Here is a 14,870-nt window from a genome sequence, read left to right as displayed (position 1 = left end):
TGAGAATAATGTCCTGCCCCGTCATGATACATTAGTCTGACAATGCAATACTAATGTATCATTTTTATAGCATGTCTGAGCCCAGAAAATAGAAATTCTCACATGTGCAGGAGCTTCCTGACGTGCAGGCGATCCATCGCAGCCGTGTCCAAGTTGATGGATCGAGGCCCCGCGAATGCTCCCGTGTGAATTTCTGTATCGCTTCGGACAAACATCGTGCATTTCTTTCCGGTTTTATTGTCGTTTGTGGTCAGAAGTTTAGCGATTTCTTTCAAACGGAAAATAACAACACATCAGATAGAACATATGGCAATGCAAAGGCTTGGAGACGAGACATACGGAGGATAAACAATAATACAGTTATGTAACCGCGTGGCGGCTAATCTCAAGACGAAATCCAATTAAGCCAGAAGAATAATTCTAAATAAGACCAAATGAATTAAAAGGGAAGGCAGAGATGCCTACACAAGACAAGCGCGTTGTGTTCATTGTAACTTATCAATAGTTTAGAAATGAAAGAAAATGTGGAAACTGTCCAGAACAGGATTTATTCTCCTCCTACTGTTTGTAATTCAATAACAGTCATTTAATTTCATGAAGATATTTGACTGAAAACGACAAGGTTTCTAGCTGATTTCAGAAGATAATGGATCATCAAGGTCAGTATTTTTTCTTTTTACAACGTTCAAGTTTTCACCAACATAATGGATCAGATCAATTACAACTTTAACAATGTGAAACGTTTAGTCGCTCAGTCTGTATTTCTCTCAGCTTGACGGCTCTAAAAATGTTCATATGGGTGATTATTTAGATTTTCCATTCTTCGATTATGGTCAGCCATGAGAAAAAAAGAAAGAAAAAAAAGTCTGAAAGTGGATAAAAATGATTAAATTATGTTCTTGAGTTAAGCTAATGCTAAAACGAGTCAGATTACATTTTTTTTTAAAAGTTTGTTCTTTTTTTTTTTTTTTTTTAAATGATTTCCCATAGAGCTACACGAGACCATTGTACAGCCACCGGCCGTCCCCGAGCAGTTATGAATCATTCGAAAATGGCAGTAAATGATGTCAAACAACTTTAATTCAATTTCAAACATGGCAGCTTATTTTGTCTCGCGCGTTTAACGTCTGTGGGCCGCCTCATCTTTACTATTTTCAATAGGTCACTATATGAACCACTATTATCCGTAAAAACATGCAACGAAACAAGAACGCAACCGACGCATAGCAGGAGTAATTAAAACCATGGAACAAACGGGTGTTAATCGAATCATGAGGAGCTGAAATGAGTTTCCCCGATGTCTCAGCCCTCCATGGATCGTACATGTAGGTTTTGTTGTTGCCCTCCTGAGAAAATGAACTGCTCACTGACGATCTACAAATTTGGAACGTTTTGTTTCCTCTTATTATAATGCACCTTTTTGAAAATTTTAAAATTATAAATTGTAAATATATACTTGAGGAATCTTGACAAAAGACGGTTTATTTTCAGGTCAGACACTATTTAAAAAGTACATGTTGACTTTTTAACTGTGCACAATGTTCTCAACCCCATCAGAGCGCGTTGTAAACATATCGGGGTTGACCCGATGATCAAGCATAATATAAACATTTTGTACAACCACGAGGGCGATCTGTAGGTTCCAGGTTGAAATAGGTTTCCTGACTTTGGTTTAAAGACGACGGATGGAGGCTTTACGTGTCGTCACACGAAAATCTCAGATCACATTATGGATTTATTGTCCCGCTCCAGTGTTTCTCACACACACCACTGAATCATTCATGTAGGGGGAATCCTGTGTGGATCTCAAAGACCCACACAATGACTAACACTCCTACACGTCAGGCTTGACCACCCTACTACTGAGTATTTCCATTTTTAAATCTTCTTTCTCACACACACAAAAACTCTGTGAACGGACACAACGGCGAGCGACAATTACAGCAGTTTATTATGTATATGTGTTAAATAAATTATATGAATCTGCAACCAGCGTGAAGGGAGTACACGCACACGCATACACACACACACACCCACGCACACACACAGATAAGTACAAACACATACTTAAGAGACACGCGTGTTTATCTTTTGTGGTGATCGATTGGATATGCCTACTGTCTGATACCAGTTTTCATGCAAATGATCTCAAATGCAAACAGGCGACTGAAAGCAAACAAGGCATTTTTTTTTTTTTTTTTTTTACACTTGATTACACTGCTTGAATAACAGTTACATAAATAGTGAGCTCGATTTATGCCAGAGGGACTGTCAGTGTGATACAACTGCTTATTTTTTCCTTTTTCTGGAAGATTATGTTGCATCCTCTTCACATGGATTCAGTCACATCCACACAGGTTGGAGGTAAGCCATGACACATGCATGGTTGTAGTGCTCGTTCTGTCTTTACCGAGATCTGGAGTATTGAAACACACACTCGCACCCCACCGCTCTCCCTTATTTAAATTTCTAAAACATACCCACCGCCTACACGGCATGGCGTTCAATCGGATTGCACTTGAGTATCATCACATTGAACATTTGACGCAGCCGCTGACATTCCAGTGAAAGATTTACAGACGTGTTATTGGACGGTTTTAAAAGGAAGAGCCCATTTTTTGTTTTTCAAACGCGGTGGAAGGAAGCGAGTTTCATCAGTGGATCAAGTCACTTTTGCTCCCGTCTCCAGATGATGACCATGCCGGTGGAATCGGCGGAGGCCAGCAAGCTCTCGTCGCAGTTGAAGCTCACGTCTAAGACGGGCCCGCCGTGACCCTGCAGCTTGTTCACGATCGCCTTGGTGTTGCGCTCAACATCGAAGAAGTAGACGCAGGCGTCCTCGCTGCCCGTCACTGAGGGCAAAGGATAGAGAGAGAACGACAACAGACGAGAGATGTGGGTTTCCACAGTATTATTGTCCTACTCTCCTGATGGAGGCATGAATATCTCTGCTTCAACATTTTGCATGTTCTCCCGTTTGGCTCGTGTGGAGTTTCTCTGGGTACTTTTGTATTTTTTACCCCACAGAAATGTGCGGAAGATTAATTGGCGACCCTGCACTGCCCGTCGGTGTGAATGTGAGTCACTCTGTCTTTGCCCTGGATGGACTGATGATCTGTCAACAGCGCATCCTGCTGGACTCACCTCTTTGAACCAGAGTTCAATAAAGCAGTACCGTAGATGGACACAATAAGTGCAATTACAAATATTTTCCACTGGGGGGGCAAATCACAACTCTGCTCACTGCTAGTGAAAGAGCATTAGCATGAGAGCCACATGATGGTCTCTGAATTAAAAAGACCTTGATTGTTTTTTTAATTGGAGGAATTCCCATAAACTTCCTAGGTGGAAGAACAAAGCATAATGCAATAAGAATACTGCTTCCAACAAAAACAACTCCGCAAACTCTCTTCAACTGGGGACCACCAATTAACCTCAAGGTAGGTTTGAATTGTGTGAAGAAAACCAGAATTCCTGCACAAAACATACAAGAAGAACATACAAACAGGGATTATTGTAGTTAATCTTTAAAATTGAATCTTAAATGTCTTGGTGGCCAATATTGTCCAGGATCTTCTACAGCTTCTAGAATGGCTGGTTTGTAGACGTGCACAGTGACAACAGTCAAACAGAGACAATTTTATCCCACAGTGGCCACAAAGTGATAATCCGCTCTCCAAAATTGCTCACAATGTCTGAATTTTGCCGCGAGCCATTGTTGGCCAGGAAAGCTTTAAATAGTCAATCCGTGGACTTGGGGTGAAAACCCAAAGCCATTTTTCTGGACAGACGACCGCAGAGTTAACTGCGCTTCTGTCATGATCATCAACGTAGGTCTCAGGAAGGAGAACACTGCGCAGTCTGACAGCATTTCTTCCCCCACAAGACACTCTGGGTGTTTTTATGAGTGAGAAACTTCTGTTAATTGAAGATGCAAAACCTGATAATTAAAACACTGACAGGTGTTAAAAAACAAAAACAACCTGAAAGGAAACAGATGAACAAAATGTCAGGCGAGGACGCGCTCCGAGGTCAAACTGTGTCAGTGTTCATGTTGATAATACTTTTCTCATGTTAACTGTCTAGGCGAGATAAGTTAGTTCATTGCTCTAAAGGTTTTTTTTTTTTTTTTTAAATTGAAACCAGATTCCTATGTTTTTTTTATGAGCCATGTTTTTCCACTCCTTCATAGCCTGTGGTGTGGTCTAATTTTCGATTCTCATATAACAGCAGGAAGACTCGGAGACCACAGCAGGAACGCCGAGAGACGACTTACCCACACAGGCTCCCTGTCTGAAAGACATGAGGGGGCAGAAGATGCTGTGGACGAGCTGGGATCCGTGCTGGATGGGGAAGCTTCTCTTCAGCTGGAGTGTACCTTCATTATCCACCACCCTGCCAGAGAGGACATGGGACAAGACACCTAAGAGCTCGTTCTGTTCATATGAGAACGATACGCTGGAAACACCTTTGAATTCTGTAACGAGTACAGACGTGAACTTTTTGATAACGATCACCAAGTGTAAACATTTAAGCTGCCGTATCTGGCACATGTAAGAAATGATTGATCCAGATGACCTATGAAGTAAATGTACACTTTGTTCACATGATGTTAAATTAAAACCAGTGAACAGATGCACTATGGAGTCCTCCATTGATACTGATCTTCTCGTGCATGTAGAAGAAAGAAAACACCAAACCATTGACAACAACCAAAGCATGCATGTGTCAATATTACATTTTTCAGATGTGTTTTCCCTGTTCAGACGAAGACCTGGTGGTTTTAAAAACAATGACCACTGGAAGCCATTTTTAGAAACTGTCATTTTCAGAGACATTGCTGCTCTTGACGTGTGGAAAAAAAAAAAAAAAAAAAGAGAGAAATTCAGTTTTCACTTAAAAAAAATAACACACACCAAAAAAAAACAAAAAAACAGAGGCCTCCAAGTTGAATAATCTGATTAAATTATCTTTTCATCAGAATTATCCAATGTGATTAAAATTCTGTTCTCATCAGAAGAAGTGCTATAACCCGGTTTATGAGTCGATGTAAAGAGCACATCAGATTGCTTCCCACTGTCTGCGTTTTGTCTTCCTGTCTGTTATGTAACACTGTCACGTGACGCTGTTTTGAGAAAAAAAATGGCAAAAGCAAAACACAACTGGTGGAGGATGGAGAAAATGCTTCACCTAAACATATTGAAAGACCTTAAAATACTCGAAAGGCTCGGTTGACGTAAAGTTTTTTCGTGCTCGTCTCTTCCTGAACAAGGAAATTTATTCTTCGGCGTTACGATTTTGAAAGGAAACCCAACAAGCTTGATTAGTTGAGCTACCAAATCCGTTTCGGAAGCTGGCGAGCTTCCTGGTGAAGCTGGAAGTGGGCCTTTGTGTCAACGTCACTGCTGAACACCAATCTGATGATCAGACTGATCCGAAAGTGACCGTGTGTCTATAAAATATTGAAAGTCAGACTGCACAGAAAGATGACGACCTGGCCTCACGGACTGACCTGTACAGCAGCAGCTTATTGACACAGGCGTTGACCAGCAGGGAGGGGTCCCTGGCCTCGCGGCTGATCCAGGACCGAGCAGATATGCTGCAGATGGAGCTGCCTTCACTCACCACCAGGCGCTTGGCTTTGTTCAGCTTCCCTGTGGGTAGGAGGGGGAGGGTGAATCAGCAGGGAGCGACAGAGACACACCGACCAGTTTCCCTCTCCAAAGAAATTCTCATCGGAAATTCTAATTCGTGTACCTGTGGCCATGTCGAAGAGGAAGGAGAAGATGCTCCCCCTGTCGTCACCGGCCCAGAGGATCCTCCCCGGAGCATCAAAGGAGAGAGACAGCACGCGGCCTGTCAGCTTACTGGAGCCCCCCTTCACCTTCTTCCCAGTGGAGATGTTCACCACCTGCAGGTGGTGCTTGCTGTTTCCCACCTGGAACACAGACGCCGGCGAGAGAACCTTCATTATTTCCACTGAGCAGTGCTGACAAACTGGCTGAGAGATGCTCGGGCTGGTGAAAAATACGGAGGAAAACAAAATCTCTCTCTTTCATGTTGGACCTAATGAGGTGAACATGGACGCTGCCGAGCACGACTCGGAGTAATTGTCATCAAGCAGCAATAGAAAGTTCTAATCATCCCAGACATTTAATGCTTTCCTTTCTCCTAGAAAAACTGACATTTATTCTTAAGTTGGTTGTTTTTTTTATCATAAATGTATGCACATATTAAACATTCAAATGATTATTTTGAGAATGATGAAAGGCTGAGTTAGTATTACCTTCAATACAACTCGCCCACTTAGAACAGAAAAGATTTCCATTAAGATAAATTGTGTGATGATTAACTTGATATTGCCGTGTTTATGGATCTTCAGACATTAATGACGTCTTCATTTTTCTGATGTACTGAAGCTTAGAGAGGGACAGTAACTTTAATTTTAACCGCTTAACATTCAATGAAACACTGACTCATACTTAAACAGAAAATAAATGAATAAAATGTCACGCTTTGTATGAAAAAATCTAATTAAAGCAGATAATTTTTCAGTCCTTGCTACCGTTTCCTTTCTGACTTTTTGTTTAGCTTCATCCAGCTGAAAACAGGACTTGCAAGAAGGACAATTGTTGAAAGGTTGTTCAAGTTTTGCAAATATTATTCAGATTTCAAAATCTGAATGATGACTCATTCACTGTGAAATGAACAAAACCTGTTATTGAAAGGCTTCTAGTCCAGATAGTACTGTTCCCTGAAGTGCAGGAGATAAACGTCTAATCAAGCAAAATGTTGTTCATATAGGCAGGATTATGTTCCAGTAAATACATTTGTTTCATAGAGATTTCGAAGTATTTAAGTATCACACTTTCAGACAACAAGGAGCATCTTCACTGATAATACATGAAACATTACATCGAGCCATGCATCCTTTAGTCGCATGGTACTTTTTGTTGAATAGGATACAATTTAGGGCCGCATATTAACTATTTAAACATACATTTCTTTGTGCTTTATACTTCCAAATACCAGTGGTCTTTCTCTTCTTAGGTCTTTGTCTGATTTTGTTGTTGTTGTTGTGCATCTGCAGTTCCCACCTGACTTTGTGTCTTTAGTCGTTTTATGCTTGCGACATCTGGCCTGTTGTAACCAGATATGATGAAATGTGAAATAATGAGGTGAAATACGATCCGTTGTCAACACAGTCTTGTAAAGAAAGACTCCATTAGGCTGGCCAAATATGTTGACATGCAAAGCATGAATTCACAAGAGCAAAGAAACACAATTTACGGCAGTTCAGTCAGTCTCTTGCCATATGGATATTGTAAATGTTGATCTCATGATTATGGTAAATGTGCTTTATATTGTGCAGCCCTACTAACAACATACAGAAGACTAATGGAAAAAAAAGAAGATTTTTATACAAATATTTATCTAAATGTGTTTCAGCGTTCAGTTGTACACGAGGCTTACGCTGCTTCTTTGTGTGGTACGTTGCAGAAGCAGAAATGACAGCTTGTGAAAAGGTGACTCACCACAGTGAGATTATTGTTCATGGGCTGGAAGGTGCAGCAGAGCAGCTCGCTGGATTCTGGGTCTCGCACTTCTCGGATGCACCGGCCGTCCTCCGTGTTCCAGATGCGGAGGGTCCCGTCGAGCGACGTCGACACGATGATGTCGTTGCTCAGAGACCAGGCAAAGTCCGTGACGGGACCTGCGTGACCTTTCAGGGTCACCTTCACGCTGGCGGGAGGCGGGGACAGCATCATGATGGACAGGGTGCCGTCCAATGAGCAGCAGGCAAGGAGGTGCTTGTCGTCGTTGGCAAACTGCAAACGTGGAACTTAAAGAAGGCGCAAGAGAGATTAACAGACATGCTTTCTACCAATGTGGCAACAATGAAGATCCGAGCTCTTTTATTCACCTGCAGAGTCTACATGTTGGTCAAATATGTGGTGCATGCCAGCAAAGGCATAATTTTCACTCAAGGTGGTATCTCCCGCCATGGCACGACTGGCCTCTGCCACTGAGGTGGGCACCAAGCTGCCCGGAGGCCTGTGGTCAGAAATAAAAGCCACCATGTAAGCATATAATCGATACAACGCACCTTGCAAGGCTCGCCTGCAGCAGACAACTCAATATGGGACATCTCATCATTACTCAGCGCTACCGGAGCCGAATCAAGGCCAGTAAATCTAACAAAACCCAATAACTCAGAGGACAAATAATTCAGAGAGAACTCAATGGCTCAAAGCAATGAGACAAGATGCTGGACCCAAACCGAGGATCTGTCTTTGGGCCTGGTTTGAATACCTCTCATCGTAGACGGCTCTGTTCATCTGGGCCTGGAGCTGGTAGGAGCCTCGGCTGACAGACCGGCGGTGACCACGAGCCCCTTGGGCACGGGGGTCCTCGTCAAAGTCCTGCCAGAGAGGAGAGGGAGGGGAAAGAGAACCTCAACAGGACTCGTGAAAGCAAAGACAATAGCCAACAACAATGTCTGAAAACCTGCTGAAATTACCAGGCATTTTTTGAGTCAATAATACTGCCCACATATGTAGGAAATGCCCGCCATCTCAACCAAGCTGCTCAGCATTAATATGACCACAAAACCAAAGCGTTGCTTGGCTTCTCTGCTGACTGATGAGAACCAACATTGAGCTTTCCAGATGGCTATTATAAGCTGCCGCCTATATTTTCTTTCCAACTCTTGGATATTTTTATAATCTTCCTTTTCCAATCAGTAAACACACCCCCGCCTATCATTTCTATATATCCTCTACTCCCCCCACCCCCCGATCCTTTCTGTTTCTTTGGGTCTGACCTCCATGCGGTCCAGTGTGGTGCGGGAGCTGCGCACACTGCTGGCCCTGAAGCTGCTCTGCTCAGACAGGGGCCCGTAGCGCAGGGCCAGCAGCTGGCTGCGCAGCCTCAGGTACTGCCTGCGCAGCCCCGGCTCAAAGCCACACTTGGCGTTCTCTCTGAGCAGCTGGCTGCGTCGGCGGATGTACTGAGTTCGGAACTGTGGGAACGTAGGCGTGCGGTAAGCATTGTACCTGAAGGAGGGGGGGGGGGGGGGGAGGGCGGGAAGAAAAGGTGACATATAACTTAGAAATGAGCTCTACAAATCGTTATTCATGAACAGCTTCTACATCCGTTTCACACTCTTAAAGACAAAGCCTCACCTTGCGTCCACGGCCAAAACCTGCTGCCAAACTGCTGCCATTCCACAAGCACTCTGGGTAAAGAGGAACCAACTCCCAGGGCAGAGTCCTGTCAAAAAAAAAAAAAAAAAAAATTACTAGAACTGCCGCTCGGCAGAGCGCATACCTTCGCCAACGCCACCTTGCAATGTTAAGGTTAAACGATGATTTACTGTTGCTCCCACTCTTTTTGTTACTTGAACGCGCCGTTAGAGTGAGTTGGCATGTGATTGGCTGAGAGTGGAGAAGGGGAGCGGAGAGCGGAGTTCGCAGTGTGCTAGCAGACAACTTCAGCCCTCCAGTGCGTCTCCATGGAAACAGATGTTAATCGTCTTTGATTTCCTTCATGAGGTGCCCCTCCATTTGGCTTTGTAAGGGCCATTTTTAAAATTTTTAAGTTTTTTTTATTTTATTTAGTTTTTTGGGATTTATTCGGAAACGTTTAGCCATTAACATCCCAGAAACTAATCGATTGGTCCTCGGATAATGACAAATCATCCCTGAAAATTTCATGCAATTCCAATTAATAGTTTTTGCCACAAGTTAGTAAAATACATAAAATAAATGAATGCATAAATAAATAAACGCGGACAAAAACATATTCCTTCGCTCTAACTTTCGACGGCGAACGTAATAAACTTACTACTACTACCACTATCACCATATAAATGTTATATTGAAAGAAGAAAGCGTCCATCAGTTAAAAGCACACTAAAAAGATGTTGAGCAAAAGGTGACAAACAAGTGGCAACTCTGATTTCCTTGGGTGTGTCATTACATACTGATAAGGCCCCGATAGCAGAGGCCCCATGGAATTCTTTACGTTTTAACCTTTTGTTTTGCTATTAATGGAACGTTTTTTGGACAAGAAATAAACAAAGAATAACAAAAATATGTTATATGAACAATAAAATGTGCAGATGAAAAAGGAAAACTGCCAGTAAAATACATTTTGTACGTCACCTACTCTGCTGAATGGAGGAGGCCATGTTTTGATGTGCTACTAATAAAAAACCCAACTCACAACCTCAGCTGACACTCAGCCAGCAGTACTTGAGCGCAAACAATCATGAATTAGTACCTGTTTTCAATGTGTTATTCTTGACTTGCAATGTCTGTCAGTTTATGAGTTGTTAAAAAAAACAAAACTGATGGCACCTTGGTTTGGGTCTCGTGAATTACTTGCCACACCGACCTGCACCAACACCTAATCAAAACACAGCAGCTCTGTCTGTCACAATTAAACCAATTCTAAGAATAGTTCCTACAGGGTAGATTTCATCACACATGAGCATAAAGAGTCACACTCTAAACACATGAGATGAGCTGTCGAATGTAACATTGAGGTTTCTCTACAGGACAGAGTAATACTGACACGAGAGACTGTTGTGTGCAATAACTGAAGAGTGCAGGGCTCTAATGAAACAGCAAGGGTAGGAAGGGAAACAGTAGGTAGATGGGTATTGATCGAAAGTCATTTTACACCAACTGCAGCTGTACAGCCATACATACAACCACAGAACTCTGGATACGTTCAAAGGACTAAAAGGATGTGGTGAATATGGGAATGGCAACTTTTATGCTTTTATGTGAAGAAAAGAGGTGAATTTTAGTCATTCCTCATGATGAGGAACAACATGTCACAGCAACACCTTTATCATGTTTGACCTGATTCTACATTGTTGGAAGACGTACAAGTCAACCCAGTGGTGTTGATGAAAGCCTGGGCCAATTCTGATGATTTCTGATGGGCCTGTGTTTGATTGGAGGATGCAGTCTCACAGTTATAATTTGGTAAAGCAGACTTGGAGTGAGGATGGTTATGAGTTATTGTTGGGTTCAAAAGGAAAATACAGCTAAGAATAATCTGCTGGAAAGTCAAAATAGATATACATGAGTGTATATGGATTACCCTAGAAACAGAGGGGTGACACGTTATAGTTTTACTCAAGTGTATTCTCCCAACATTTGCACTTGTGCTCTCCATGAGGATAACGATCATCCAGATGTCATATTATTATAAATTTACCCACATTCTCTCATATCCAGCTCTGAATTCAGTGACGATGCAACATTGATCAGCACTACAGGCAATGAGATCTTATTTATGAATTCTACGATGCAATATTACCTTGACATCGGTAAACATCCCTCGAAGGCAACCGAAGCTATCAACTAAAACCAAATAAATGAATAATATCGGTTGTGTTGCCTGCAACACCAAAACCAGACGACCCTTTTTGACAGAGCTAGCGTTAGCTACAAATTAGCACGTTAGCCACAACATCATCTGCGTTTTCCTCCAATAAACGCTCGTTGTACGTTTATTCCCCAAAGCAAACAGCCACTCTGTGAGTTAGCAGTTGTATGCAGCGTGTAAAATGTGCAATGTAATGATACAGCGAGGAAACATCGAGAATTGTGAAGGAAAGCGGCTCACCTTCCTTAGCTTTTCTCCATCGCTGCTGTTCTCTCCTCCTCCGTCACGTCACGTGACCGATGTGCAGCTGCACGAGTCAGGGTAAACATCCATGTTCGTCATGTTTACGTTTAATGATACGTGTAAACATTTATATACAACACAGGATGCGACATATAGATATACAGTGATGTTTTAGGGCACAGATATTTCATTTTTAGCTGGAATAATGTAAGCAGTTTTTTAGGGGGGAAACGATTTGGTCGTGATAAAGTGATAGTGTGTGTGTGTGTGTGTGTGTGTGTGTGTGTTCTCATATACTACTACCACCACCACTACTACTACTTCAAAGAACATGCAAACTCCACACAGGACGAATAATATTACGACTGAAAGCTAATAATTATACCAATTTGCCAACAAGTACTACCTTTGTGTTTTATTCAATTAAAAACTATATATTTTGAAGAATTGAGTGGCCTATTTTTGTTGTTTTTGTCTGTTACTGTATATGTGAAAGACTTTTGTGTATGAGAGCTTCTATGTAGATAAAGTATAAATAAAGATTATTATAATTATTCAACGTTTTGGGGATGATTTGAATTATCACCTCAGTTTGTTCTGAAAGCCATGCGACCAGTAGTCACATATTTTTATAAAATGCTGATCTATGTTGAGCGAAATTAACTAATTCATTAACATGATAAATTCACTTTGCATGAGAGGAACAAATCTCTTTTGGATCTTGTTTTTTTTTTTCATCTTTCTTTCAGCACTGAAGGTTCAAAACACTTCAAAACTGAAGGTGTTCTGAGGGACCTATTTTCCAAACTTGAGGTCACATCATACTTTTATTCATGGTTATCTATTTAAAGAAGGTGGTTGATTTCTCTCACTGGCTCGACCTTGTTCTACCTTACCCCTGTTCACGTACACAGAAGAACAGACCAAGAGCAAAAGTACTCTTTATATTTGCTTATGGCGGTGTCCTCGGGGATCACAGGGGTCCTTGAGGGGCAGAATACTCAATTGATTAATATCAGCAATATTTCACTGGTCCACTCAATGAAGAATGCACAGGGTGGCAAATCTGAGTATCACTTAATGATCCCTGCCAAAACTCTCCACTCCTGAAGTTGCTGACAATGCTGAAGACCAATACAGTGTAGTCCTATGCAACAACAAATGCTTCTGTTCTGGGTCTCTAAGGGTAAAAAGTTATCTCCTATACCGACCCCCACTTTGTAAAAAAAAAAAGGATAATCCACAGTTGAACTATAATGTAAAAAAAAGAACTCCACTGTAACTGGGTGAAAATGCTGTCTTGTCTTGCACAATAGGTGAATGCACAGTTCCAGTGAGTTCACAATGGCAGTATTACAAGGTCAGCTCGGAGGTTTCGCCTGGCTCAGCAAAGACCTGCAGAGCTGCGGGGCACGCTGCTCAGCTGACGGGGCTCTTTGCTTGTTCACGGCGCTCTTTCTCGAAGGGGCCCCAGTGACAGAGCCATTCACAAGCACGGGCCATAAATGACCGAGTCGAACACCACATTAAACACTGCATTCTCCCCAAAAAAACAGCATCTGCTCTGGACCACAGCCAAAATGCCGGGAACGAAAGGTAAGTAACAGGCAGCAGAAAATAATCTGTAACAACGTTATTTTTTGTTTGTTTGTTTATTTCACAGTATGAGATGTTTAATAAAGTACCAAATTAGACAAAAAAAGATTTAAAACAAGTAGACCATTTTTACAGAATCTAAAGTACAGCATTGTACCCTTCGTGGTGCGACACTGTCACTCGTATCCATTCACGTACTAAACGTTTATTTATATCATAGATTCTCATCCAGGGTCTGACAGCTAAAAAATAAAAAATAAAACATAAGAAAATAGTGATACTAAGGCCAGTAACGTTGACAGTTTATAATAAAAATGACTAACTTCAATCTGCTCTGCATTAATGTGAATGTTTCCACTGTTTTCAGGTAATAAATCGGACAAGAAGTCAGCTACCAAGGTAGCGAAAAAAAAAAAAGAAAAAACATAAACTAAGCTCTCATTAATACTACCTCAACTAAAAACTAATTTCAGTAGATTCAGTTTTCTAATATTTGCTTTATATTTGCAGCAACCTCAGAGTCCTAAAGAGCAGCCGAAGAAAGCTGATCAGAAAGGAGATGATAACAAGAAGCAAGGAGGTAAGCATTTATATCAACTCATGTCCCCCATGTTATTTTACCCCGGTGACTCAATTCGGTGCGGCGTTTCTGTGCAGAATTGATGTCGGCCTTCTGTGGTTTGGGACATCACCACGAGAAATCCCCCCGTGTGTGACACAGGGTGTGGAAATGAGGTGCTGTGATTGCTGTGTCCCCAGTGAAGGTATCTGTCTGTATTTCCTCCCCTAGCAGGACAGCCGAAGGGAGAGAAGCAATAACTTCCAGGCCTTCGTGAAGATGGCTTTGGAGACACTGTTGGGGTCCTGCCGTCGTAAACATGGGGGTCCTCGGGGCAGACAAGGCTGAGTGCTCCTCCTCTCCCCTACCCTTTCCCTCAGAGCCGGCACACTGTGCTGCGGTGTGGCCTTGCAATACAGCATCTGCTCACCTCTCACAGAGGCACAAAACGAACCTGGTCTCCATCCATCACCATCTGTTGTTCAACCTCTGTTCTTCCCTCCCTGTTCCTAAACCCAGTTTCTGTCCCCGCGCTGTCAGAAATAGACATTGGACCTGACTAAGAAGAAGCGATTCCGCAGTCCTTCCCAAACTCCCACGTACACCGCTGGACTGTGGAACTCTACTTTTGTAAATACTGATTCAAATAAACAACTATTTCTTACCGCAGTGCACATGTTTGACTTCTATTCTTACCCAATTGGTCTGCAGTGGGCCTCCTCGGCCTGGGAGGGACACAGACGGGCTCCCTGCAAAGTGAACTGCACAGGGTGTTCAGCCATGTGAAGTTAGATTTCAAACCGTGGGGTAGGGGGGTGGGGGGTGGGGGTGGGGGTAGGGGTGAGGGGGGTCGTTTCAAAGGAAACTGTGCAGAATGTAGAGAAGAAGTGGACAGTATCTTTTTATGGGAAGTTGGCAAGCAGGGATACTCATCAGCCACCTGGGTCTCTTACAGTAATAGGAAAAATATATTCTCGTTATTGTAGGCTTAATCTATATCCACTGTATAGCTCCATCCACCCATCCATCCATCCATCCATCCATCCATCCATCCATCCATCCATCCATC

General features: G+C 42.4%; 1 protein-coding gene across 2 annotated transcripts; it reads right to left on the bottom strand.

Annotated features, from left to right (window-relative positions):
• Positions 1-1,063: 1,063 nt before the first annotated feature.
• Positions 1,064-11,702, bottom strand: wdr13 (WD repeat domain 13). Of its 2 annotated transcripts, none has more exons than XM_080469709.1 (10): positions 11,644-11,702; positions 9,186-9,273; positions 8,825-9,056; positions 8,314-8,423; positions 7,925-8,055; positions 7,536-7,843; positions 5,758-5,938; positions 5,513-5,654; positions 4,277-4,395; positions 1,064-2,852 (listed from the first exon to the last, which is right to left on the bottom strand). In XM_080469709.1, exons 2-10 carry the CDS (start codon positions 9,224-9,226, stop codon positions 2,668-2,670), a joined length of 1,449 nt encoding a protein of 482 aa, XP_080325835.1. In that variant the 5' UTR covers positions 9,227-9,273; positions 11,644-11,702; the 3' UTR covers positions 1,064-2,667. The 2 variants fall into 2 exon arrangements, with proteins under 2 accessions (XP_080325835.1, XP_080325836.1); XM_080469710.1 differs by having other exon boundaries at positions 1,070-2,852; positions 8,825-8,864; positions 9,218-9,273; positions 11,644-11,701.
• Positions 11,703-14,870: the final 3,168 nt, after the last annotated feature.

This window comes from Lipophrys pholis, assembly GCF_963383615.2.
Source record: "Lipophrys pholis genome assembly, chromosome: 8".
Classification (NCBI taxonomy): Eukaryota; Metazoa; Chordata; class Actinopteri; order Blenniiformes; family Blenniidae; genus Lipophrys; species Lipophrys pholis.
The sequence above is the reverse complement of the archived record's forward strand: the minus strand, read 5'-3'. Positions and strand labels throughout refer to the sequence as shown.

Coding starts and splice junctions, on each gene's coding strand:
- wdr13 (XM_080469709.1), bottom strand. CDS start 9,226: ATGGCAGCAGTTTGGCAGCAGGTTTTGGCCGTGGACGCAAG. Junction 7,844..7,924: donor CCAACATGTAGACTCTGCAG/GTGAATAAAAGA, acceptor GCCTTCTTTAAG/TTCCACGTTTGCAGTTTGCC. Junction 5,939..7,535: donor TGAACAATAATCTCACTGTG/GTGAGTCACCTT, acceptor TCTGTGTTCCAG/GTGGGAAACAGCAAGCACCA.